The sequence below is a fragment of the Alnus glutinosa genome, chromosome 5 (genome assembly GCF_958979055.1).
Source record: "Alnus glutinosa chromosome 5, dhAlnGlut1.1, whole genome shotgun sequence".
Lineage (NCBI taxonomy): Eukaryota > Viridiplantae > Streptophyta > Magnoliopsida > Fagales > Betulaceae > Alnus > Alnus glutinosa.
The window spans coordinates 16,673,412-16,699,139 of NC_084890.1; the positions used below are offsets into that span (position 1 = coordinate 16,673,412).

General features: G+C 40.0%; 1 protein-coding gene across 1 annotated transcript; it reads left to right on the forward strand.

Moving 5' to 3' along the window:
* The first annotated feature begins 16,163 nt into the window (after positions 1 to 16,163).
* LOC133869022 (uncharacterized) lies at positions 16,164 to 18,189 on the forward strand. Its single transcript, XM_062306004.1, has 4 exons — positions 16,164 to 16,710; positions 16,820 to 17,061; positions 17,110 to 17,886; positions 17,929 to 18,189. Exons 1-4 carry the CDS (start codon positions 16,164 to 16,166, stop codon positions 18,187 to 18,189), a joined length of 1,827 nt encoding a protein of 608 aa, XP_062161988.1.
* Positions 18,190 to 25,728: the final 7,539 nt, after the last annotated feature.

Consider the following 25,728-nt stretch of genomic DNA (forward strand, 5'->3'; position numbering starts at 1 on the left):
CCTCCCAGTACTCGATCAACTTTTGATTTCTTTCCAAGTTCCAAGAAAGGGAAGATCAATCAACCGTCTGGACGATGTAGTATCCCGTCCAAACGCGCCTCTCCTTAAGGCAAGAATCGTAATTCAAATATGACCGTCCGGACGTCTGACAGCTATGGTCCAGACGCGCGTGCATCAAAGAAGGAAATTGCCGATTCGACTTCAATGGTCTGGACGACTGCCTACCATGGTTCGGACGCATGCATTGCCAATATGGAAATTGCGTGTTGAAGAATAGCCGTCCAGACGCTCATCCCCCATGGTCCAGACGCTCGAGAGCCTTATAAGGAAATTACTTGAGCAGACGTGCGACCGTCTGGACGATGTGCCATCCTATAGGGACGATGCCCTTAAACAGGAAAGATTTCCCCGCGAATTTTTTGGAAAATCTTGTCGCACAGTTATCGGTCTGGAAGGCCCATGTCCACCGTCCGGACGGTGCCCAGGTATATTTTGTCTGATGCTCATTTGAGCCCCTAGCCTATAAATAGAGGCCCTTGGGCACTGAGAACTGTAAGAATTCGATGTGAATTCCATTAGAGCTCATAGAAGTCATCAATCCCTCTGAAGCCGTTTTACAAGTGTGTTGTGCTATAAACCGAAGTCTATCTTAGAGGTCAGCTCTAAGGTAAGGAGTTCCATTGAAGACCCCTTCCGGTAGGAGAACATGTTTGGGAAGTGTTCGTGTTGGGTTACACGTCAGAGATCAAGGTACGACCACTGCATCGGTACATGTGAGTGTTACTGTCTTGTATCTAGCTATGTCTTCTGAATAGTGGAATACCTGGGTTTGGCTGCCCCGGAGTGGTTTTTCTCTTAACTGAGTTTCCACTTCGTCAACAAAAATCTGTGTCATTTACTTTCCGCTGTGCTTTAATTTTTGTTGACACTTATCCACACACTTTATTTTTAGAAGTCAATTTCATTTTTCAGAATCTACACAGAATCTTCTTGAAGCATTTTGAAGCACATAACTGGGTTGAAGATTCTGAAGTAAATGGCATCCCTGATTATGAAGCAACATTACGTAATAGTGATTTTGTCAAACAGAATGCAGCCAATCACAAACTAACACCCATTTAAACCATTGCATCAATCCTGATTTTTACATACCGTAAACAATCCAAAACAATTTTAGAACTTGTTTAAAGCATCCTCAAAAATTCGTAATTACAGCAGCCGTTGCTGTAAAATTATAGCAACACAGTTTGGTATAATAAAAGTAATAATAAAAAAGAAAGAAAAAACCAAAAAAATTCAACACGTTAAAAAATTACCAAAAAAAATAGCAATTGTTGCTCCTATTGAGTTGAAACATTCAAAATTAGATCCTTACATGTTAAAAAATATGTTTTAGGATCGAGAAAGATCAATAAAAAATCCTTAGAGCAGTTGAATTAAAATTCAACACAAGTAGTATATCATAAAGCTGATAAACACAAAGAACATGTATAAAATATAAACCAAGTTGGCTTTGAAACCACTTGTTGGAAATCATGCGCTAATCAAAGTATGCGTAGCGGAATACCGATCTTAGAAAAAAATTTCTTCGTGTTAAACAAGACTAGATTAATTAAAAAAAAAAAACATGTTTAGGGTACTTACAATCGAAATCAGCCTCTCCTACACTACTAGGGCCACTTGACTTTGGTTGATTTGCTCCTTGCATGTTAAATGGTGAAGAACGTGTTTTTCGGGCTATTGATTTTGAAAAATAAAATAATGACTTCTAACAACCAAGTGTGTGTTCATGTGCAACAAAATATCTTAAATCCAAAAAATAAAAGAGACAAGATATTTGTTGACAAAGTGGAAACTCTGTGAAGAGAAAAACCACCTCGTGGCAGCCAAACCCAGAAAATCCACTATCCAAAGACAAAGTTACAAAGCATTGGTACTCAAAAAACCCATTGCAGTAGTCATATCTGTAACTATAACACGAAGCCCATCGTGAATGCTTCCCAACCAAGTCTCCTACTTGAAGGGGTCTTTGATGGATTCCTTTCCCTTAAGGCCAACCCCTAAGATAGACTTCACACAAATTGTTGAGTACACACCGGCAACGGCTAGAGAGCTAGCGGATCTTCAATTCTCCCTAAACACCCACTCTAAACACTATGGAATTCGATACAGAATTCATACAAATTACAAGCTTAGGGCCTTCTATTTATAGGCTTATAGAAAACCTAAATCTGCTCAAATTCGAACTTTGGCTATCAAGCGTCTGGACTGAAGTTAGCCATGTCCGGTCGGTCTCTGCGACTACCTTCCAGAATAGCGCAATTCTTTCCATAACAGGTCCACGTCCAGATGACTTGGCCGAGCGTCCAGATGGTCTTTGCTGTAACTCCTTTCCGCGCTAAAAAGGGAAGTCCGAAATATTCTGAAATGCTGGATAGCGTCCGGATGTGTTGCCACATTGTTCGGACGTCTTAAAAAGACTTACCAAACAGTGTCGACTGAAATCCAACTCCGTATAGAAATTGGAGAAGCTTGACCTAGCGTACGGAGGGTGTTGCTCTAACGGGCGTTTGAACGCCTTCAAAGGCCCGTCCAGACGGTTGTACAGGAACTGGCTGTTTTGACTTGGAAACTGCATGGAATCTTCATGGACATCTTCCAAAAACTTGTGATCAGTCACATGACTTGAAATGAACACTGTCCATATTACATGAAGACTCTGATACCAATTGAAAATTGAATTTGACTTCTAAAAATAAAGTGTGTGCAACAAGTGTCAACAAAAATTAAGCACAGTGGAAAATAAAAGACAGTTTTTGTTGACGAAGTGGAAACTCAATCAAGAGAAAAACCACTCCGGGGCAGCCAAACCCAGGAGTTCCACTATTCAGAAGACGAAGCTAGATACAAGATAGTAACACTCACATGTACCGATGCAGTGGTCGTACCTTGCTATCTGACTTGTAACCCAACACGAACGCTTTCCAACCAGGTCTCCTACCTGAAGGGGTCTTCAATGGAATTCCTTACCTTAGAGCCGACCTCTAAGATAGACTTCAGTTGTAGCGCATCACACTTGAAATGGCTTCAGAGGGATCTTGAACTTCTCTGAGCTCTTGTAGAATTCAATACCAATTATTGCAGTTCTCAATGCCCAAGGGCCTCTATTTATAGGCTGAGGTGCAGAATGGGCAACTGCTGTAATATGTATGGACGCAGTCCGGACGGTGAACCTGGGCCGTCCAGACGGACAACTGTGCGACAGGATTTTTTGAAAATTTCGCTAAAAATCTTTCCTGTTTAAGAGCCGCGTCCGGACGGTGAGACACTGACATCCGGACGGTCGCACGTCTGCTGCAAGTAATTTCCATATAAGGCTTATCGTGTCCGGACCAAGGGGGATGAACGTCCGGACGGCAATTCTTCAACACGCAATTTCCATATCTGCTATGCGTGCGTCCGAACCAAGAGAGGCAACATCCGGACGGTTGAAGTCGAATTAGCAATTTCCTTAACTGATGAGCGCGCGTCCGGACCAATGCTAATTGACGTCCAGACGGTGATATTTGAATTTGCAATTCTTGCCTTATTTATGAGAGCGTCTGGACGGGAAACCACATCGTCTGGAAGGTGTATCATTCTTCCCATATTCTAAACTTGGAAAGAATCTGAAGCTGATCGATCACTGATGGACGTCCCTTATTTATGAGAGCGTCTGGACGGGAAACCACATCGTCTGGACGGTGTATCATTCTTCCCATATTCTAAACTTGGAAAGAATCTGAAGCTGATCGATCACTGATGGACGTCCGGACGGGCTGCTGAGATGTCTGGACGGATGCAAGCTAGAACAGAAGCTTCTCGATATAGTGAAGTGACGTAAAGATACGTCGTCCGGACGGATGATGCTAGTCTGTCTGGCGTCCGGTCGGGATGAACACATCGTCCGGATGGAAAGAACAGTGGACAGATGGACGTCCGGACGGGATGACACGTCGTCTGGACGGTTGACAGGGAATCTGAAATCTTCTATCTTTTTCACAGTGCAGAGTCTTCTGAAAAAGCTCTTACAAGTGGAATCTCTGTTTACAGCATCTTTACACATAAGTGATTTTGTCCAAACACAGAATGAGGCCAAAATACTAACAGAAACTGATCATCCTGTTTAAATTGCAACCATTACATAAAGTTTTTTTGTCATCCAGAATGTAGCCAACACAAAATACTAACAAACTCCCCTTTTGGCCATTCTGGGACAAAAAACACTTTACCGGTTTGGAAATACATTCCCGGTCCAAAAACAAAAAAATACTCCCCCTTTTTGTCACAAAAGGACAAAGGGTAAACAGAGTATAAGAGAAAAGCCATAAGTATTTTTTTTAAAAAAAAAATATAAAGTCTCAAAAATAAGTAAATTGTTCTCAGAACTCAATAACAAAATAAACTATCAATCCTCATCATCATCAGGCTTGGGGTGATGTTACTGCAAGCACTCCCTTATGTCAATCTGACACTGTTCGACACGCTCTCCTATAAGATGAACTTCCCACTGGAGAGCTCCCATAGAAGACATAAGCTGAGTAAACTCAGCTTCAATGTTAAAGGAAGGAGGCATAGCCTGTGACAACGAAGCAGCTGCTCTGGCGGTAAATGGTGGAGGCTGAGGAACATCGCCTTGAGCCTCATGCTGTAACTGTACATTGGACTTCATGAGTGTCTGTATGCCAAGAGGATCTGGAATCCGTGATCTGGGATCAGAGTCTAAAATATCAGTCACGAACTGAAGACAAATTTGAGTGATCAAATACCCAAAAGATAGATTGGTGTTCTTCTCATCACGAACATCTAGCAAAGTGTGCAAAATGTGCTTGCACAAGCAAAAAGGAGTACTCTTCACAATGGCATAGAGAAGGGTGGCCTTCTTCATAGTAAGCTCACTTCGACGAGCTTGAGGCCAAAGGTTGGTTACAACTACCTATGCCAAGAACCGGTGTATAGGAGCAAAAGCACCAATATTTATCTGAGAGTGTGACTTCTCCTCTCTCTGTGGTCTCGTACCAAAGAAATCATGTAGAAAGTCAATGCTAGGAGCCTCAATGCCTGGAGGAAAAGGAACTCCTGAGAATGGTAGAACAGGTATCCTGATCACAACACTAATAAGCTGTGGATCAATCTGAATCGTCTATCCTCTGACCATAGTCTGCATGATCAGTCCTCTATCATCATCTTGAATGATGATCACGTGGCCATAGAATTCCAGCACCAGTCTGGGAAAAGTCGGGTAGGCACAGTTGTATAGATATTCCCATCGATTCTCCAGAAGCATTTCGCCAATAGGGAGAAGGACTGGATCCCTCAGATCAACGTGGAGAAGATTCCGCTCCGAAAGGACTTGCCGCTTTTCCATGCGGAGACTTCTGTCAGCAACTGATTCTTTAACTCTTTGCCTGACATGGGGTGTGAAAAATAGAATTTGACTTCTAAAATAAACAGCAAGTGTGTGCAAAAAGTGTTAACAAAAATGAACAAGGCGGAAATAAACAACACAAGAATTTTTGATAACGAAGTGGAAACTCAAGATGAGAAAAACCACTCCGGGGCAGCCAAACCCAGGATATCCATTATTCAGAAGAGAAGACTAGATACAAGATAGTAGCACTCACATACCCCTGATGTAGTGGTCGTACCTTACTCTCTAACTTGTAACCCAACACGAACGCCTCCCAACCAGGTCTCCTACCTGAAGGGGTTTTCATTGGAATCCTTTACCTTAGGGCCGACCCCTAAGATAGACTTAAGTTATAGCACAGCAACAGCACACTTGCAATGGCTTGAGAGAGAATGAATCAGCTCAATATCCTCACAAATAACTCTCTAAGCTCTAGTGGAATTCAATACCGAATTCTTGCAGTTCTCAATGCCCAAGGGCCTCTATTTATAGGATGAGGGTTCAAATCGGCGACTGCCTTGATAAAGCTGGATGCCATCTGGACGGTGGACATGGGCTGTACGGATGGACAACTGTGCCACCAGAATTCTGAAATTTTCACTAAAAATCTTTCCTGTTTGAGAGTCGCGTCTATACAGTGAGGCACTGTCGTCCGGACGGTCACACGTCCGCTACAAGTAATTTCCTTACTAAGGCTTCGCGCGTCCGGACTGTTGATCTTCTCTACGCAATTTCCATATCTAGTGAGCGCGCGTCCGAACCATGGCAGACTGGCATCCGGACGGTTGAATTTGAATTGCGATTCTTGCCTTATGTGTGAGAATGTCCGGACTGGAATCCACGTCGTCCGGACGGTTGCAGCAATCTTCCCTTATTTGAACTTGGAAAGAAAATCTGAAGCTCGATCACTGAGAGTCGTCCGGACGAATTGCTGAGACGTCTGAACGGATGCAAGCTGGAACAGAAGCTTCTCGATGCAGATGAGTGTCCGGACGGAAAACCATGTCTTCTGGACAGATGATGCTTTGGTCTGTCGGGCGTCCGGACGGTATGGCACATCGTCCGGACAGATGGAACTATGGACAGATGAGCGTCCAGATGGGATGACACGTCGTCCGGACGGCTAGCAGGGAACTGAAATCTTTGACTTGTAAACAGTGCAGAATCATCTAAAGCACTTTTGAATAGTGGAATTCCTATGAAAAGCATCTTTACATACAAGTGATTTTGTCCAATCAGAATGAGGCCAATCACAAACTAACAAACTCTCCTTTTGGCCATTCTGAGACAAAAAATCACTTGACCGGTTTGAAAAGACATTCCCGGTCCAAATAAAAATTACTCCCCCTTTTTGTCACAAAGGGACAAAGGGTAAAATAGAGTAATGAAAACCATCCATAGCAAAAATTACTCCCCCTAACGGTCTCAGAAGGACCAGGGTAAACAGAGTAATATTAGTTCAAGAGTTTAATAATCATAGCAAAAAATAAACCAATTGTCTCAAACACAACAAAAAAGGAACAACTAAACAAAAAAGAAAGAAACTCAATCATCCTCTGCCATAGGCGCAGTCCTAGGCGCATCATCCTCATCGTCACTGCTGGCAGGATGATGGAACTTGAGACACTCTAGGAGATCTAGCTGGTTCTGCTCTACATGCAGATTGATGGAGTGCACCTACTGCTGCATGGTGGAGATGGACTGCTGCATGGATGACATGAGAGCTGCATGGTACTCATACCTCCCTGAATGGCAGCTAGGGCCTCCATTATCTGAGAATAATTGACGTTCGACTCAGAAGGTGGGACGGTTTGAGAGGAGGAGGCCATGTTCGGAAAGCCAACAGGCATGGCAGAAGTGCATCATCATCAGAATCATCTCTCCACAGCTAGGCATTGGACTTCATCAGAGTCTGCTTGCTGATAGGATTCTAAATCTTCATCTTCGGTCCCCAGCAATACTGATGCCTGACTGTAGGATAATCTGGGTGAGTAGGCAGCCGAAAGGGAGACCGGTATTGCTCTCATCGCGAGCCTCCAAATATGCTTTCACATGCAGAAGGGCAAGCGGAGATGAATGACATAGACGAATTGGGCTTTCTTCAAAATCAGGTCACTAAGCCTGACGGTCAACCAGAGATTGTGCTGAACAATCTTCGCCAACATGCGATGACAAGCAAATAGGGCATCGATCCTGATGGTGGTGGCGTGCTCTTCTCCCTGGGGAACAGCGTGGAAGAACTCTCTGAGATTGTCTATAGAGGGAGGATTGACTACCTCATTATAAGGACTGCTAGGTAGCTCAAGAATAGGCACTCTGATGAAATGACTGATGATCTAGGGATTAACAGTGATGATATGGCTACCAATGGTGGACTGAAGTACCAACCCGTGGTCATCGTCCTGCACCACCTCTAGGTTGGTATAGAAAAGTCTGACAAGCCTGGTGTAGACAACACAGGCACATGAGTGAAGATACCCTAAATGATAAGTCTGGATAGTGTCATGAATACTATCCAGAGGTGCCACCATAATGTTAGAACGGACCACATTCCACTCGGCAATGACTGGGCAATCCATGATCTTGACTTTAATGGCTTCCCTGTCTCCCTCAGTCCTCTGGCGAACTCGACATAGTCTCTGCAGACATGATTCTGCAAAAAGACACCAACAAGATAGCCAAAAATAATCCAAAAATATTCTTGTTAGGTTACACCAAAAATTTGGCATTATGACGGCAGTAAAAAGGGACTTTTCAAAAATATAGACAGAAATTACCACAATGTAGTCCCTAAAAATATCACCACAGCAGATAAATGCATCTCACAATCTCAACAGCATTCCAAAAAAAATAATGTTGTAACAGTTAAAAAAATAAACTGAAGAGAAAAAGACAAGAAAAATACTTGGAATGTAAGAATAATGCATAAAAAGATGCCAAAAAGGGAGATTTTGGTGGGGTAGAGGAGAAAGGCCGCGACCAGGGGCTTTTATAGAGTCTGTGGGGTCCCCATCCGGATGGTGTATGAATGTCGTTCGGACGCGCGCTGCATTGGAAACAAGCGGACAAGTGGCGCGTGTCTGGACGAGTATCCTTACCGTCCTGCCGTTTGGTACCGGGCGCGTCCGGACAAAAGCTGAACCTTCCGAACGACTAAGCTCCACCCGTCCGGATGCCAAGAGCAACCGTCCGGACGCTTCACACTGAAAAACTGAAAACTGAAGAAAAATTTGCAGAATTTAATTTTTCTCAAGTCAGTTTCAGAGCACGCATGTATAATCTACTGATAACACAATCAGAGAGCATCTCAAAACTAAGCAGAGATATAAAAGAGAGTTGAGAATTCAATCAGCACAAATATTTTCCTGGACACAAAAAAAGACAACTCAACTCACGCAATGCGTGTGTGTGTGATGACATGACAGATAACAACCTGATTTTTTAGACAAGAGAGAAAATCAGTGACAGATTAGTCAAAAGTCAAACCTTATAACTTACTAGAGCCTAGCCACCCGCATCTGATACACTCCCCCTGAGATGCAGGACCTAATTGTTTTACTTGTACCATGAAGGACAAAGTAAATGTTTTACTTGCACGTAGAGGGCAAGGCATAAAGCAAATTCAGCACATAAGCAGTGAATAAATAATTAAAGCACAGAATTCATATGATTTACTGATTGATTCTTACGGTGCTGCAACCTAGAGAGAATGCCAGAGTTTTTAGGTTCAAGGTTCAACTAGCATGTGGTCAATTTGGCCATCTTATCAAAGATCTGTTCTTTTATCCAAAATTTCTAGAAACAAAAGGTCAGAAAAGGAAAGATTTACCTTCAGGGAAGTCGTCGATAGTGCACATTTTTCATCACATGAGGAAAGAAGCTATTATCTTTTTGCATATACAGGAAAAAACTTGGCAAATTATAGTTAGAAACTCTCAATTATATCTAAGAAAAGTAAATTAATACCCAAAGAATTGAGATATCAGGAGAAAATACATGCAATTATCTAATATGCCAAGAAAAAATATCCTGCAAATTATCCCCCCCAATTTTTTTTTTTTAATTTTTTTTATTAAAATATGCAATATGGAAATGACATCATATGCAATGCAAGATCAAACCTGATGATACCAATACAGAAAAATATTCGCTCGACCTACTTTTTCTGTCTTCCCCAACTAGTACCTGCAACGTTCTCTCAAGAGAAATAGGGGCAAAAACACAACTGGTTCCTAGATTGCATATAAAATATAGCAAGAAGATATGCAATCAAACTTGATGTCGTAGGATTAGGAACCAAATCCTAGGCATGAACAACCGAACCTGCTCGGTGCGTCTGTTCCCCCTCATGGGGAGACTGTCCTGCTTAACCCAAGCCTGCCTTCCTGAGGGTGGTTGCTGGCAGAACATCATCCACTCCATCATATTCTGCATCCAGATAGGTGGCTCACTGTGGTACTGATCTTCTTCCACCTTCTGAGGCCTTCTAAACTGCTTGGATTTGTTCTTGGAGTTGTCACTGTGATTGGCTGGTACAAATCACTGCTGAGGCCTCTGATCCTGGTATTGTGGTGCATAAGACCAAGGAGCTTGATATCTTGGTGCTTGATGATAAGAAGCTTGATACCATGGAGTCTGAAACTGGACCGCAGGTCTAGTGCCATGATTAGCCTGTCAGGGCACTTCTTTCTTGGCCTTGGCTTTCTGTGCTTTCAGGAGGGAGCACTAAGGACGAACATGCCAACTTAGACCGCAATGATGGCATATGGGAGATCTTCTGATGGAATGCGGCTTCTGAGTGCCTGGAGCATCATCATTGATCTTGTCCTCCCCTTTATCTTCAGCAGTGGGAGGAGGCTCTGGGACTGCAGATTTCACAAATACAATCTTTGAAGTAGAGGGAGCATCAGAAGAGGGAGCTACATACCCGAGACCGGTCTTGTCAGTAGGACTCTTCTGGATAGACAACATACAAGTCAACTTCTCATCAGTGACTCTTTCTAACTGGAGCTGCGTCTCTAGTAGCTTTTCCTCGAGCTCTTGTATTCTGAGCAGCAATGAACTCTTCTCAGTCTGCAAACTATTCAGGTCATAAAGATGCTGCTTACAACCTTACCTCAGCTTCTCATACTTTATGTAGAGTGTCTTGTAAGCCTCCTTGAGCTCTTCCCCATTATCACTATGCTCTGAATAATAAGAGTCTTCCTCTTCAACGTGTGGGGTAACAAAGGCCAGAAATTTCTCAGAATCTGGAGCTTCTTCTTCTAACTCATCACTAAGAGTCGCATTGTAAGCCTTCCCTTTGCCTTTCTTAAGATTCCCGCTATCAGCTCGAATATGCCCAAAACCTAAGCATTCAAAACATCTGGTCCCTCTAGGATCCTTCTTTTCTTCTTCCTCAGGTTCAGCTTCTCTGGGAACTTTCTTCACCTTTTCAGAAAACGTTTTTTTGAATCGGTCGTCTCTCATAAGTCTTCTGAAATTCTTGGCTAACATAGCCACAACTTTTTCTTCCTCCTCAGAGTCATCTTCAGATGAAGCTTCTACCTTCTTCTTGGAAGCTTTTAGGGCAATGGTCTTCAACTTCTTGACTGGGGGTAGAGACAGCTCCTACGTTTGAAGAGATCCCACCAACTCTTCAATCATCATCTCTTCTAGATCCTTGCTTTCTTCAATGTTGGTCACCTTGATCCCGAGTTTTACATCTGAGATAGGCTTCCCTAGACTCACCATGGAGTTTCTCGGGTCACTCATCTTGGAGTAAAACTCTCCAAATGTCTCATCCTCCAACATCTTAATCTCTTCAAATTTTGAAATCAACATTTGAAGTTTGGCAAATTTTACAAGTTTCGTGCCTTCATATGTTGTTTCCGAAATTTGCCATGCTTCTTTGGCTGATTCGTAATTTGAAATTTTTGCGAATTCTGATGGAGAAAGTGCTTGGCATAGAGCACGGAGGGCTTTTTTCATTTGAAAGACGTGTGTTTTTCTGAGTGACTAGTTCGAGTGTTGCATCCTCTGGTTTGGTCCAACCAGTTTCAACAATACTCCAATAGTCAATAGATTTCAGAAAGAAACGCTTACGTGCCTTCCAATAGCCATAGTTCGTACCATCAAAGGCAGGAACATAATTAAGAGTTTGAGACATTATAATAAATAGAAGTTAAAAAAAAATATAACACTCAAGAAATTAATCTTCTCAGAGTGTACCAAGCTCTGATACCAATTGAAAAATAAAATCGACTTCTAAAAATAAAAGGCAAGTGTGTGCTTAATGTGTTAACAAAAATAACAATGCGGAAAATAAATAACACAAGAATTTTTGTTAAAGAAGTGGAAACTCAAGATGAGAAAAACCACTCCGGGGCAGCCAAACCCAGGATATGCACTATTCAGAAGACAAAGCTAGATACAAACTCACATACCCCTGATGCAGTGGTCGTACCTTGCTCTCTAACGTGTAACCCAACCCGAACGCTTCCCAACCAGGTATCCTATCTGAAGGGGTCTTCAATGGAATACTTTATCTTAGGGTCGTCCCCTAAGATAGACTTCAGTTGTAGCGCAGCAACAACACACTTGCAATGACTTGAGAGAGAACAGATCAGCTCCAATAACTTCACAAAATAACTCTCTAAGCTCTGAAGGAATTCAATTCCGAATTCTTGCAGTTCTCAATGCCCAGGCCTTTATTTATAGGATGAGGGTTCAAATGGGTGACTGCAGTAATATGTACGGACGCCGTCCGGACGGTGAACTTTAGCATTGATTTCTCATTGAGTAACCGGGCCTCTTGCCTCATTAAGCATTGAGTGTTCGCGTAAAAAGATGCGGAATTTAAATTTGATTGATTGTATGGCTAGTTTGGCTTCGTATCCTTTTTGACTTGAGTAATTAAGCCCTTAGGGATGTTTCTACATCTAGTGCCCTAAAACCATTTGGTTTGGGAGTCATTGGCCCAACACTCACTACATAGGTTAATTAGAAAGCTTAAGGGAGTCAAGCAATGCACGGCCTACACAAAAAAAAATAATAATAAAAAAAAAATAAAAAATAAAAAATAATTACAGCCTTGGTTGTTTTCATCTAATAAATTCTTATGAATTTTGGGTACACAAACTTTGAGAAAAATTGAAACCTCATGAGTCTATGTTAAATCTCACTTTGCACTTATTGGAACATGTGTTTTCTTGATTTTCCAGCTATGAGTTAATTGATTTGTGATGGCTGATGTGATTGTGATGTTCACCTTGTTAAGCCTACTCATGATGTATGAACCATGTGTTTGTATGGAAGTTTTTATCTTAACAACAACATCGTGCTTTAAAATGTTTGTGGGTATCATTTCTGGCAAACCCTTACGAGACTTCACTCGTCCTCTAGGGAGTCCTAGAGATTCAAAAGGCTTATTGCATACGCTAAATGCAATCGTCTTTCCCACGAAAGCGGATTTATGTTTCTTGCTTTGATTAAATTTTATTTTATTTATTTTGTTTTGCTAAGGGACTAGTAAAATGTAAGTTTGGGGGTATTTGATGAGTGCCAAATATTGTATATTTGGACCCCTTAATTTGCATTAGTTAGACCTTTAGTTTTGTTATTTTCTAATATTTTTGCTTAGTTTTTGTATTTTGGTATTTTGCAGATCCTGGAGAGAAAACCGTAGTTTTAAAGTGAAAAAAATGCAAATTTTGGAAGTCAAAATCGGATTGGATTAAATTTCAAGTTCTGCACAATTCATAGTATTTTGATCATAACTTTCAACTCAAGTATCGGATTGAAGTGAAATTAGCGGCGTTGGAAAGATAGTTCAAAATGCTAAAAATCATTGTGGAATATAATTTTCCCAATTCGAATGTCTGCCACGTCATAAATGCCATGCAATATAAGAGCGCGAATTCCTTGTTCCTAGCGACTGCAGACGCTCCAAACCCTAGCATTCTTTTACCTTATTAGGGTTTTTGAGAGGTAGAGGTGCCATTTTGAAAATATGGCCCTAAACCCTAGCGTTCTTTTCTCCTATTAGGGTTTAGAGGGGTAGAGGTGCCATTTTGTAAGAGATTGGTTTAACCTAATCTTCTGCTATAAATACCCCCTGCTAGGTACCACTTAGGGCATCAATTTTTCTCTTCAGAGCACTTGTCTTAGCTCTTGTCTTTTCTTTTGTAAGTCATTACTTTGTCATATTTCTTTTAATTTAAAGTTATTAAATTTTCAAGTCCTTTGTTTTTTTTAGTTTCTTGCTATTTAATTTTCAATTCTTTTTCTTTCTTTCTCATCACTTATCTTTTGTTTATTGTTACTTTGTTTCCGTTCTTCCTTTCTTTCCCATTGTTTTAATTTATTGTTTTATTTTTACCTTTTTTTTAAAAAAACCTTTTGTTCTTCTTTTTGTTCTTCTCTTTTATTATTTCATGATTTCATTTCACGAGTTGTTGGTGTTTTTAGTCATGAGAGGCTAAAATCCTCAACTAAGGTTGAGGATGAAACCTCATCAATGATAACACCTATACTCTTGTCTTGATATTCATAGATTCATTGTTCTTATATATATATATATATATTCAAATTCCACGTCAATTTATTTTTTTAGATTGATGATCTTTATTTAATGTTTGTTGTAATTCAATCGATGGATACATCGATTGATTTCTTTGAGATTGGGATATCTATTGTGATTTCCGGATACAATAGATGATTTCAATTAAAAGGGGATAATCGTTGTGATTTGTTTGAATTGATTTCTTCAAATGTTTTCATGTTTTGAATTTGAATATTGAGTCCATTGAATTGAATTTATGAATAAAATGCAAGAGTAGGGTGTTTGATTTGGTTTGGTGAATTCCGATACCTTAGTGTCTTTCTTTATAAATTGTTCTTATTTAATTTATTTTTGTTTATTATTTTGTTTACAAAAATTCCAAAATCTTTGGGTCTAGATTAAAACAAGATTTATTTAAATAGAAAGTGATTTTCTTTTCTTCACACACACTTCCCTGCGGATTCGACCTCGCACTTGCACGCACTATGCTACATACGATTCATGCGCTTGCGAGTTAAACAAATTTGCACATCAAGTTTTTGGCGCCGTTGCCGGGGAAGCATTGATTTGTAAGAAAGAAATCAAGTTTTGTTTATTTTAATTTTGTTTTTCTACTAGATTTGTTTTTTTTCCTCTCAATCTTTTTATTTTTTTTCTTTGAAAAAAAAAAAACACAAGAAAAGAGCAAGGGTTTCTGTTCTGTGATTGTTTCATGTTGTGCGGAATTTTGCGAAGTCGAATGAGAGACCGTCAAAGTCGATTGATCGAACCAACACAAGATGCGTTACTTGGAGAAGTTCAGTAGCAGAAAAGTTTTGCCAAAAAGAAAAAAAATTTTGGTCCAAACCTGTAAGTTTCAATTCTTGCATTTTCAGTGTCTTTGTTTGGTTGTATGCATTTGTGTTAAGTCTTGATTTTTTTTTCTTATTTATTTTGTTTGTGCTATTTTTCTTTTAATCTTCAAAAAAATAAAAAATAAAAAAAATAAAAGAATAAAAAATAATAAGATAAAAGAGAAGACTTTGCTAGTGTGGGTCTACAGAACTATCTAAGGGGCAAATATCAAGGCAAATTCTGGCAAGGAAGGTCTTGGGATTTAAGTGTGTCCAGTGTGACCCCCCTCACCTTCCTGGGAACTAACCTAGATTGCACCTTGGAGAATTTTGTTTACCCTACTTGCAATTTCTTTTCTCTATCTTGTTTATTTTTTATTTTTTATTTTTGTTCCTTCTTTTTTATTTTTTTTATCTTGTTTGTTTTGTGGTTAAATTTTGTTTGGAACTTTGTATGCTTGGTCGGATATCCTTGAACTTAGAATTGTTACCCTTAGATCCCGATATAGATAGGGTGTTTAGGAAAAAGCGCAAAACACTTGTCCAAGCAAAAGTTGAGCGGAGAACAACTTCTGAGATGGGAGACAACACGTAAGGAAATCCCAATGTAAATGTGGAGCAGCCAAGAGCGAAAAATGTGGATTACACTAGATCACTCAAGGATTTATTCGCACCCGTTGCGACAAACTCTGCGTCATGTATAGTTTTGCCACCCACCAATGCCACCCACTTCGATCTAAAACCGCATGTCATCCAACTCTTGCCCTCATTCCATGGCTTAGACCTCGAAAATCCTTACAGCCATGTAAAAAAGTTCAAAGATATCTGTGCTACTTTCAAATTTCAGAACTTTTCTGAGGAAACTGTACATCTTAGACTCTTTCCATTCTCTCTTCACGATAGAGCCAAGGCATGGCTGGATTCAAATATGCCTGGTTCTATCACATCTTGGGATAACTTGCTAAACAAGTTTTACAACAAATTTTTCCTAATGTCCAAGGTGAATGAATGTAGAAAGGAAATAAGCTCTTTTACTCAGGAGGAGGATGAAATTTTTTTGGAGAGTTGGGAAAGATTTAAAGAAATGTTGATCAAGTGCCCTCCTCATGGATACGAGAAATGGAGACTCGTGCAGTTCTTTTACCAAGGATTGACTCAATCCAGCCGCAGCATGATTGAGTCAATGAATGGAGGTGCATTTCTGAGTTTGACGGGAGAAGAAGCATATTGGACCTTGGATTAGTTGTCTGATAACTCCCAACAGTGGGATTTTTCAAGCTATCGGGATAGATCAGCTCGCATCCAAAAGAAGGGAGGCATTTACGAGGTGAAGGAAGATATGGAGCAAAAGATGAAGTTAGATGCCCTTACTAAGAAGGTCGATGCCTTCGTCATAGGGAAATCCATCAATGCGGCAAGCCCATTCCACGTGGATTGCTGTTCCATCTGTGCTAGCCCCATTCACTCAGCACAAAATTGTCCTTCTTTGCCAACCTTTGTCGAGTCATCAATGGAACAAGTTAATGCTTTCAATGACTTTAGGAAGCAATCCAATGGACCCTTCTCCGAGACTTATAATCCTGGGTGGCGAAACCATCCTAATTTTTCATGGAAGCAGAGCCCACCAATGAATCAAGGGGGAGGACCTCATCAAGCCCATAATCAATATCCCCCTGGATTTCATCATCCTGTTCATCATCATAGTCGCCAAGCACCGCCAGCACCAGCATACCAACCCCCTACTCAAGCCCAAGCCTCTTCTTCACAGTCCACATTAGAGGACACTCTCAAGGCCTTCATGCAGCTTACAGGCCAGTCCATCAATGAAGTGAAGAATACTACCATGGTGAACACCCAAGCGATTGCCAAGATAGAGGTTCAAATTGGTCAAATCGCAATCACTTGGGTGAGAGAGAGAAGGGAAAGCTTCCTAGCCAGCCCGTGCCTAATCCAAAGTTACAATGTACTGGTGAAAGTTCTTATGCATACAAGAAGGAGCATGTACAAGCTATTGTCACACCTCTGGGAGACAAGTGGACAACCAAGTGGTTCTTCATGAAGAGAACCCTGCTAAGCCTCATGGGCAAGATAGTGGCAACAATGAGGAGAGAGAAGTGGAGCCATCTAAAGTCACACCCATCGTTGATGATCCTCCTAGGTCATTTGTGCCTAAGGCGCCATACCCAGAAAGATTACTAGCACCTAAGAAGGGAGGGAAGTTTGAGGACATTCTGGAGGTGTTCAAGCAAGTTCAGATTAATATCCCATTTTTGGATGCCATCTAGCAAGTGCCATATTATGCCAAGTTCTTGAAGGACTTGATTAAGGTTAAGAGGAAAACCAATGTCCTGAAGAGAGTTTGTCTGACCGAGCAGGTTAGCTCAATCCTTCAATGCAAGATGCCATTAAAGTACAAGGACCCTAGGTGTCTAACTATCTCTTGCATGATAGGTCTCAGCCGAATTGAGAGGGCTTTATTAGATCTTGGAGCAAGTGTAAATCTTTTACCCTCTTCGGTTTATCTGCAATTGGGGTTAGGAGAATTGAAGCCTACATCCATGAAAATTCAATTGGCTGATAGGTCGGTGAAAAGACCACGGGGAATCATTGAGGATGTTTTGGTAAAAGTGGACAAGTTTTATTTTCCCGTGGATTTTGTTGTGCTTGACACAGAGCCGGTTCAAAATGTTGGGATTCAGATACCGATAATTCTAGGGCAACCATTCTTAGCTACTGCTAATGCCATGATTAATTGTAGGACAGGGGTAATGAATATCTCTTTTGGCAACATGACAGTGAAGCTGAATATCTTTGATATCAGCAATCAGCCGTTAAAGTATGATGAGGTTGAAAGTGTATGTTTGATTGAGGAGATCAAGGAGGACACTGTAGATAAATCAAGCATTAAGGACCCCCTGGAGGCATGTCTTACTCAATTTGGAGAGGATTTGAATTTAGATAAGTTACTTGAGCAAGCTGATGTCCTTTTGGAGTTTACTCCTCTGGTGAGCAATAAGAATGAGGAGAACATAGATGAATCAAACACAGAGGACCTCTTAGAGGCATGCTTTGCTCAATTTGGAGAAGATTTGGATTTGGACAAGTTACTTGAGCAAGCTGATGCCATTTTGGAGTCTGCTTCTCTGGTGAACAGTGAGAATGAGGAGACAGCAATACCTGAGCCTCCTAAGAAGGAACTTACACCTCTACAAGACATTCTTAAGTATAAGTTCCTAGGTCCAGAAGATGTTCTACCAGTGAGTAGAGCTTTGGAATTGCTTGATGCTCCAGAGGAAAAGTTACCAGATGTTTTAAGAGAGCACAAGGAAGCTAAAGGTTGGACTATGATGATAGCAAGTGGGTGAGCCCGATTCATGAGGTGCCAAAGCGGGCTGGTTTGATAGTAGTAAAGAACAAGGACGACAGGTTTGTGCCAACTTGTATTCAGTCAGGATGGAGAGCATGGATAGACTACCACAAAGTGCATGCTGCCACGAGGAAGGCTTATTTTTCACGCCCACTCATTGATCCAATGGTTGAGTACTTGGCTTGGCATGAGTGTTTGAGACGACCCTGTTGGAAAATTTTGGTTACTCGGAGTGATTGTCGTCTTTTGTGGGAAGTCTGGCTGAAGACTGAAAACTTAGCGCTTGTGGAGGCGACCCTCATTCTTTCACTTATCACTTGATTGTTTGTTTGTTTTTGTTTTTATTATATTTTTCAGGATACGTGTCTGCCATTCAAGTTTTGGGGAGCCTTGCTATACTCGACTTGCATCACCCAATCGGTATTGTATTTCTAGTCACATTGGAGACAATGTGTCATTTTAGTTTGGGGGTGAGGTAGGCATTTATGTCCCTGTCTGTTATTTTGTTGTTATCATAAAATAAAAATAAAAAATAAAAAAATTGCTATGTTGTTGACAGAGCATGATTACATCTTACTATGGTTTGCATAACATTGGTTTGCTTAACACTCTGAACGTTGCATATCATTAGAAATTTGAATATGTTGACTCATCTACTGGATTTGAGAGACCCCACTTGTTTTAATTAAAATTCACAAGCACATTTGCATTGGTTTTGTGGGGTATGAAATTTGAATTGGGGAATGTGTATCATAAGAATTGTAGGATGATTGGTTCATAAAACCTCGGCTGTTAAAAAAAAAAAAAATCATCAGTTTGAGTTCTCATTGAGTAACCGGGCCTCTTGCCTCATTAAGCATTGAGTGTTCGCGTAAAAAGATGCGGAATTTAAATTTGATTGATTGTATGGCTAGTTTGGCTTCGTAGTCTTTTTGACTTGAGTAATTAAGCCCTTAGGGATGTTTCTACATCTAGTGCCCTAAAACCATTTGGTTTGGGGGTCATTGGCCCAACACTCACCACATAGGGTAATTAGAAAGCTTAAGGGAGTCAAGCATTGCACGGCCTACACACACACACACAAAAAAAAAAAAAAAAAAAAAAAAAAAAAATTACAGCCTTGGTTCTTTTCATCTAATAAAATTCCTATGAATTTTGGGTACACAAACTTTGAGAAAAATTGAAACCTCATGAGTTTATGTTAAATCTCACTTTGCACTTATTGGAACATGTGTTTTCTCGATTTTCCAGCTATGAGTTAATTGATTTGTGATGGCTGATGTGATTGTGATGTTCACCTTGTTAAGCCTACTCATGATGTATGAACCATGTGTTTGTATGGAAGTTTTTATCTTCACAACAACATAGTGCTTTAAAATGTTTGTGGGTATCATTTCTGGCAAATCCTCACGAGACATCACTCGTCCTCTAGGAAGTCCAAGAGGTTTAAATGGCTTATTGCATAAGCTAAATGCAATCGTCTCTCCCACGAAAGCGGATTTATGTTTCTTGCTTTTATTTTATTTTATTCATTTTGTTTTGCTAGGGACTAGCAAAATGTAAGTTTGGGGGTATTTGATGAGTGCCAAATATTGTATATTTGGACCCCTTAATTTGCATTAGTTAGACCTTTAGTTTTGTTATTTTCTAATATTTTTGCTTAGTTTTTGTATTTTGGTATTTTGCAGATCCTGGAGAGAAAACCGTAGTTTTAAAGTGAAAAAAATGCAAATTTTGGAAGTCAAAATCGGATTGGATTAAATTTCAAGTTCAGCACAATTCATAGTATTTTGATCATAACTTTCAGCTCAAGTATCGGATTGAAGTGATATTAGTGGCGTTGGAAAGATAGTTCAAAATGCTACAAATCATTGTGAAATATAATTTTCCCAATTCGAATGTCTGCCACGTCATAAATGCCCCATAATATAAGAGCGTGAATTTCCTTATTCCTGGTGACTGCAGACGCTCCAAACCCTAGCATTCTTTTATCTTATTAGGGTTTTTGAGAGGTAGAGGTACCATTTTGAAAATATGGCCCTAAATCCTAGCGTTCTTTTCTCCTATTAGGGTTTAGAGGGGTAGAGGTGCCATTTTGTAAAAGATTAGTTTAACTTAATCTTCTGCTATAAATACCCCCTGCTAGGTACCACTTAGGACATCAATTTTTCTCATCAGAGCACTTGTCTTAGCTCTTGTCTTTTCTTTTGTAAGTCATTACTTTATAATATTTCTTTTAATTTAAAGTTATTAAATTTTCAAGTCTTTTGTTTATTTTAGTTTCTTGCAATTTAATTTTCAATTGATCTTCTTTCTTTCTCATCACTTATCTTTTGTTTATTGTTACTTTGTTTCCGTTCTTCCTTTCTATCCCATTCTTTTAATTAATTGTTTTATTTTTACTTTTTTTAAAAAAAAAAAACTTATGTTCTTCTTTTTCTTCTTCGCTTTTATTATTTCATGATTTCATTTCACGAGTTGTTGGTGTTTTTAGTCATGGGAGGCTAAAATCCTCAACTAAGGTTGAGGATGAAACCTCATCAATGATAACATCTATACTCTTGTCATGATATTCATAGATTCATTGTTCTTATATATATATATATATATATTCAAATTCCTCGTCAATTTATTTTTTTAGATTGATGATCTTTATTTAATGTTTGTTGTAATTCAATCGATGGATACATCGATTGATTTCTTTGAGATTGGGATATCTATTGTGATTTCCGGATACAATAGATGATTTCAATTAAAAAGGGATAATCGTTGTGATTTGTTTGAATTGATTTCTTCAAATGTTTTCATGTTTTGAATTTGAATATTGAGCCCATTGAATTGAATTTATGAATAAAATGCAAGAGTAGGGTGTTTGATTTGGTTTGGTGAATTCCGATACCTTAGTGTCTTTCTTTATAAATTGTTCTTATTTAATTTATTTTTGTTTATTATTTTGTTTACAAAAATTCCAAAATCTTTGGGTCTAGGTTAAAACAAGATTTATTTAAATAGAAAGTGATTTTCTTTTCTTCACACACACTTCCCTGCGGATTCGACCTCGCACTTGCACGCACTATGCTACATACGATTCGTGCGCTTGTGAGTTAAACAAATTTGCACATCACATAACATCTAGTATGAAATATGTTCTCTCTCTACTGCTTCATATCGTCTATCTTAATTTGCGTATTGAGAGCACGCCTGGCAATAGAAGACTCACCTTCTATAGGGTATTCCACTCCATCATCATCACTAGCATCAACCAACTCGGGCATCTCATCATTATCTTCTTCACTGTCAGTCATCACCTCCCCATTGTCTCGCATAACCATCACCCGCTTGTTTTGACATTGAGACGCAATGTGCCCTGAACCCAAACATTTAAAACATTTAATATCTCTATTCCTTGAAGGTTGGAAATCTACCTTGGGTTTGTTCTTGCTAGTTCACCTCATCTTTTCACTCTTTCGGATTTTAGCATCACACAATCATTCAAGCAAGAATTCAACAAGCAGTGTCTACTATCACTGGCTCAATAATAAAGGAATCTAATTCAGAATCAGAAACATGTGAAGTAGAAGCACTCAATTCATCAACAACTAAATCAGGCTTGTTGGAAATATCTGAATGAATACACATCATGCTTTTCAAATTATCACTAGAGAAAACAGAATCTTTTAATTTAATCTCTAGTGAATCAATAATGTTAAACAACATGGTATTCTCAGATCTCAAAGAGTCAATTAAGGCATGTGATTCAGACAATTGAACAATCAAAGACTCTTTTTCTTGCTTCACATTTTTAAGCTCTTTATGTGAAATTTTAGAATGATGATCATTCTTCAATTTATTAAAAACCTTCAAGAGCTTAATATCAGAATCCTCATTTGATAACTGAGAAGAATTCATGATAATAGGTGTAATAAAAAAAATAGAAGTCACAAAGAGATGAGGATCACACTCAGGAAATAAATCCTAAACAGAGTGTATTTGCTCTGATACCAATTGAAAAATTGAAATGACTTCTAAAAGTAAAGTGTGTGCAACAAGTGTCAACAAAAATTAAAACACAGCGGAAAGTAAATGACACAGAGATTTTTGTTGACAAAGTGGAAACTCAGTTAAGAGAAAAACCACTCCGGGGCAGCCAAACCCAGGAATTCCACTATTCAGAAGACATAGCTAGATACAAGACAGAAACACTCACATATACCGATGTAGTGGTCGTACCTTGATCTCTGACGTGTAACCCAACATGAATGCTTCCCAACCAGGTTCACCTACCTGAAGGGGTCTTCAATGGAACTCCTTACCTTAGAGCCAACCTCTAAGATAGACTTCGGTTTACAGCACAACACACTTGTAAAAAGGCTTCAGAGGGATTGATGACTTCTCTGAGCTCTAACGGAATTCACACCCTTGGCGATGCTTTAGAGGAAATATCACGTCTCTAAGCTGTAGAGAATTCACCACCGAATTCTGTGTTGAAAGCATGCCTCAAGCCTCTTATTTATAGGCTTTGGAAATCCAAAATCGACTTAAAAATGGAGTCTGAAACACGCGCGTCCGGACGGCCCTGTCAAGGTTTTCTTGTCCGAAAAGTAATTCTGGAATTTTCTGCAGGGCCGTCCGGATGGGCAAATCTTTCCATCCTGACAGAGACCGTCCGAATGCTTCTAGGGTCCGTCCGGATGTTCAAATTACAGTATTTTTTCTAAGCTTTCCACTGAAGCCGATTTCGTCCCAATCCAATATTTGAGTAAAATGTTATGACCAAAATACCCGAGTGTATCCGGACGGCTTGACCGAGCGTCCGGACGGTCAACTGCAACCGCCTCTACAAGATAGCGTTGAAAGCTTCCATAACAAGGCCGCGTCCGGACGGTTACACTTCGGCTGCACGAAATTACCATAATAAGGCTTGGAGCGTCGGGACCTTGAAGGCTAATGTCCGGACGGTTGAACTGGTGCACGCAATTTCCATATATGAAGCTTGATCGTCTGGACCATGAAGGCTGACGTCCAGACGGTTGAACTTGGTATGCACGTTCTTGCCTTATAGAGGACATCGTCCGGACGATGACACATCATCCGGACGGTAGCAGCCGTCTTCCCATAACTGTGTCTTGAGGCAGAAACCCTAATGCTTGTCAAACCTTGAATGGCGTCCGGACGGTATAACCACGTCGTCCGGACGGATGCTCTGGAACACTGGGATTTTCTCGAACTCTGAAGAGTGTCCAGACGAATTGCCATTACTTCCGGACGGATGCAATCTTGAACTGTTCGAAGCTTCTAGACACTGATGGGCGTCCAGACGGAAAGATATCGTCGTCCGAACGGATGTTGCTAACTGATGAGCCTCCGGACGGAATACCATGTCGTCCGGACGGCTGACAGGGAACCGAAATAAATCCTTTAAAACTTCACAGAATCTTCTCGAAGAACATAGCTGAAGAGTAGACTCTTGATAAAGCAGCATCCCTGTGAAAGCAGCAACATTACATAGAAGTGATTTTGTCCAACAGAATGTAGCCAACACAAAAACTAACAGTTTGTATAATCAATTAAAGAATCCATAGATTTGAATTCTTAAATTAAGAACACGAAAAATCAATTGTGAAAATTACAAATCTGAATTCAAACACACAAAATTAACAAGAATGAAGAAGGAATCGCAGATGAGACTAGAGAACTTTAGAACACGCCTAAGACGAGAAAAAGAGAATTAAAAAGGATAAATCAGACCTGATTTGGAACTGAGCTCTGATACCAAATGATGTGAACTCGTGGAATCGAACTCCCTTGAACCCATAATCAAATTGAAATGTACCCAAGAAAGCCAAGAATCAAGTCAAGAAGATCTAGACTCGTTGAAATCTTTGAAAATAAATATTGACTTCTAATTTAACCAAGTGTGTGTGTTTGTGTGCAACAAAATATCTTAAATGCGGAATTTAAATAAGACAAGATATTTGTTACGAAGTGGAACTCTGTGAAGAGAAAAACCACTTCGGGGCAGCCAAACCCAGGAACTCCACTATCCAAAAACAAAGCTAGTTACAAGATACTCGTACTCACATACCCTTATGCAGTAGTCATACCTTTAACTCTAACACGAAGCCTATCGTGAACGCTTCCCAACCAGATCTCCTACTTGAAGGGGTTTTTGATGGATACCTTTACCTTAGGGCTGACTCCTAAGATAGACTTCACACGAACTGTTGAACACACACCGGCAACGGCTTGAGAGCTAGATCTTCAATTCTCCCTAAACACCCTCTCAAAGCTAAGAGAATTCAATACCGAATTCTATACAATTGACAAGCCTAGGCCCTCTATTTATAGGCTTTCAAAAAACCTAAATCTGCTGAGATTCAAACTTTGGCTTTCGAGCTTCCGAACGGAAGTTAGCCACGTCCAGACGGTCTTTTGCGATTGCCTTTCAAAAACAGTGCAAATCTATCCTTATCAGATCCACATCCCGACGTCTTGTCCGAATGGTCTTCGCTATAACTCCTTTCTGTGTTCAAACAAAACACTAGAATATTCTGAAATGCTGGACAGTGTCCAGACGTGTTGCCACGTCATCCGGACGACTTGCAGAGACTTCACTAACAGTGTCGACTTTTGAAATCCAACTCTGTGTTGAACAATGATTGACTTTGCATCCGGACGGTGTTGCTCTGTCGTCTAGACATCTTCAACATAATTTACTAGACACTGTGGGGCATCCGGATGCCTTCAAAGGCTCGTCCGAACGGTTGCACAAGAATCAGTTGATTTGGCTTGGAATTTGCAAGGAATTCTTCATAGACATCTTCTAGAAGCTTTTGATCGGTCACATGCTTTGATTTGAACACTGTCTAATACATGAAGATTCTGAATTGAGAACCGACCATCCAGGTAATTTGCAACCATTACATAAAGTGTTTTTTATTATCCAGAATGTAGCCAACATAAAATACTAACAAACTCCCCATTTGGCCATTTTGGAACAAAAATACTTGACCGGTTTGGAAATACATTCCCAGTCTAAAAACCAAAAAATACTCCCCCTTTTTTGTCACACAATGACAAAGGGTAAACAAAGTATTAACAAAAACATAGGTGTTTAAGAAATACACAAAATGTCATCACAAATTAAAATTGTTCTAAAAAAAACAATAATAAGTAAAAGTAAAAAAAATTAGTCGTAATCATCCGGCTTGGGGTGTTGATACTATAGGCACTCCCTGATGTCAATCTGACACTGCTCAACACGCTCTCCAATAAGATTAACTTCACGCTGGAGAGCTCCCATGGATGACATAAGCTGAGTAAATGCAGCTTCTATATCAAATGAAGGAGGCACAACCTGTGATGATGATGCAACTACTGGTGGGGGAACTGGTAGAGGCTGAGGAACATCGCCTTGAGCCTCATGCCGCAACTGCGCATTAGACTTCATAAGGTTCTGAATGCCAAGAGGATATGGAATCCATGATCTAGGCTCAGAGTCTGAAATATCTGTCATGACCTGAAGACAGATTTGAGT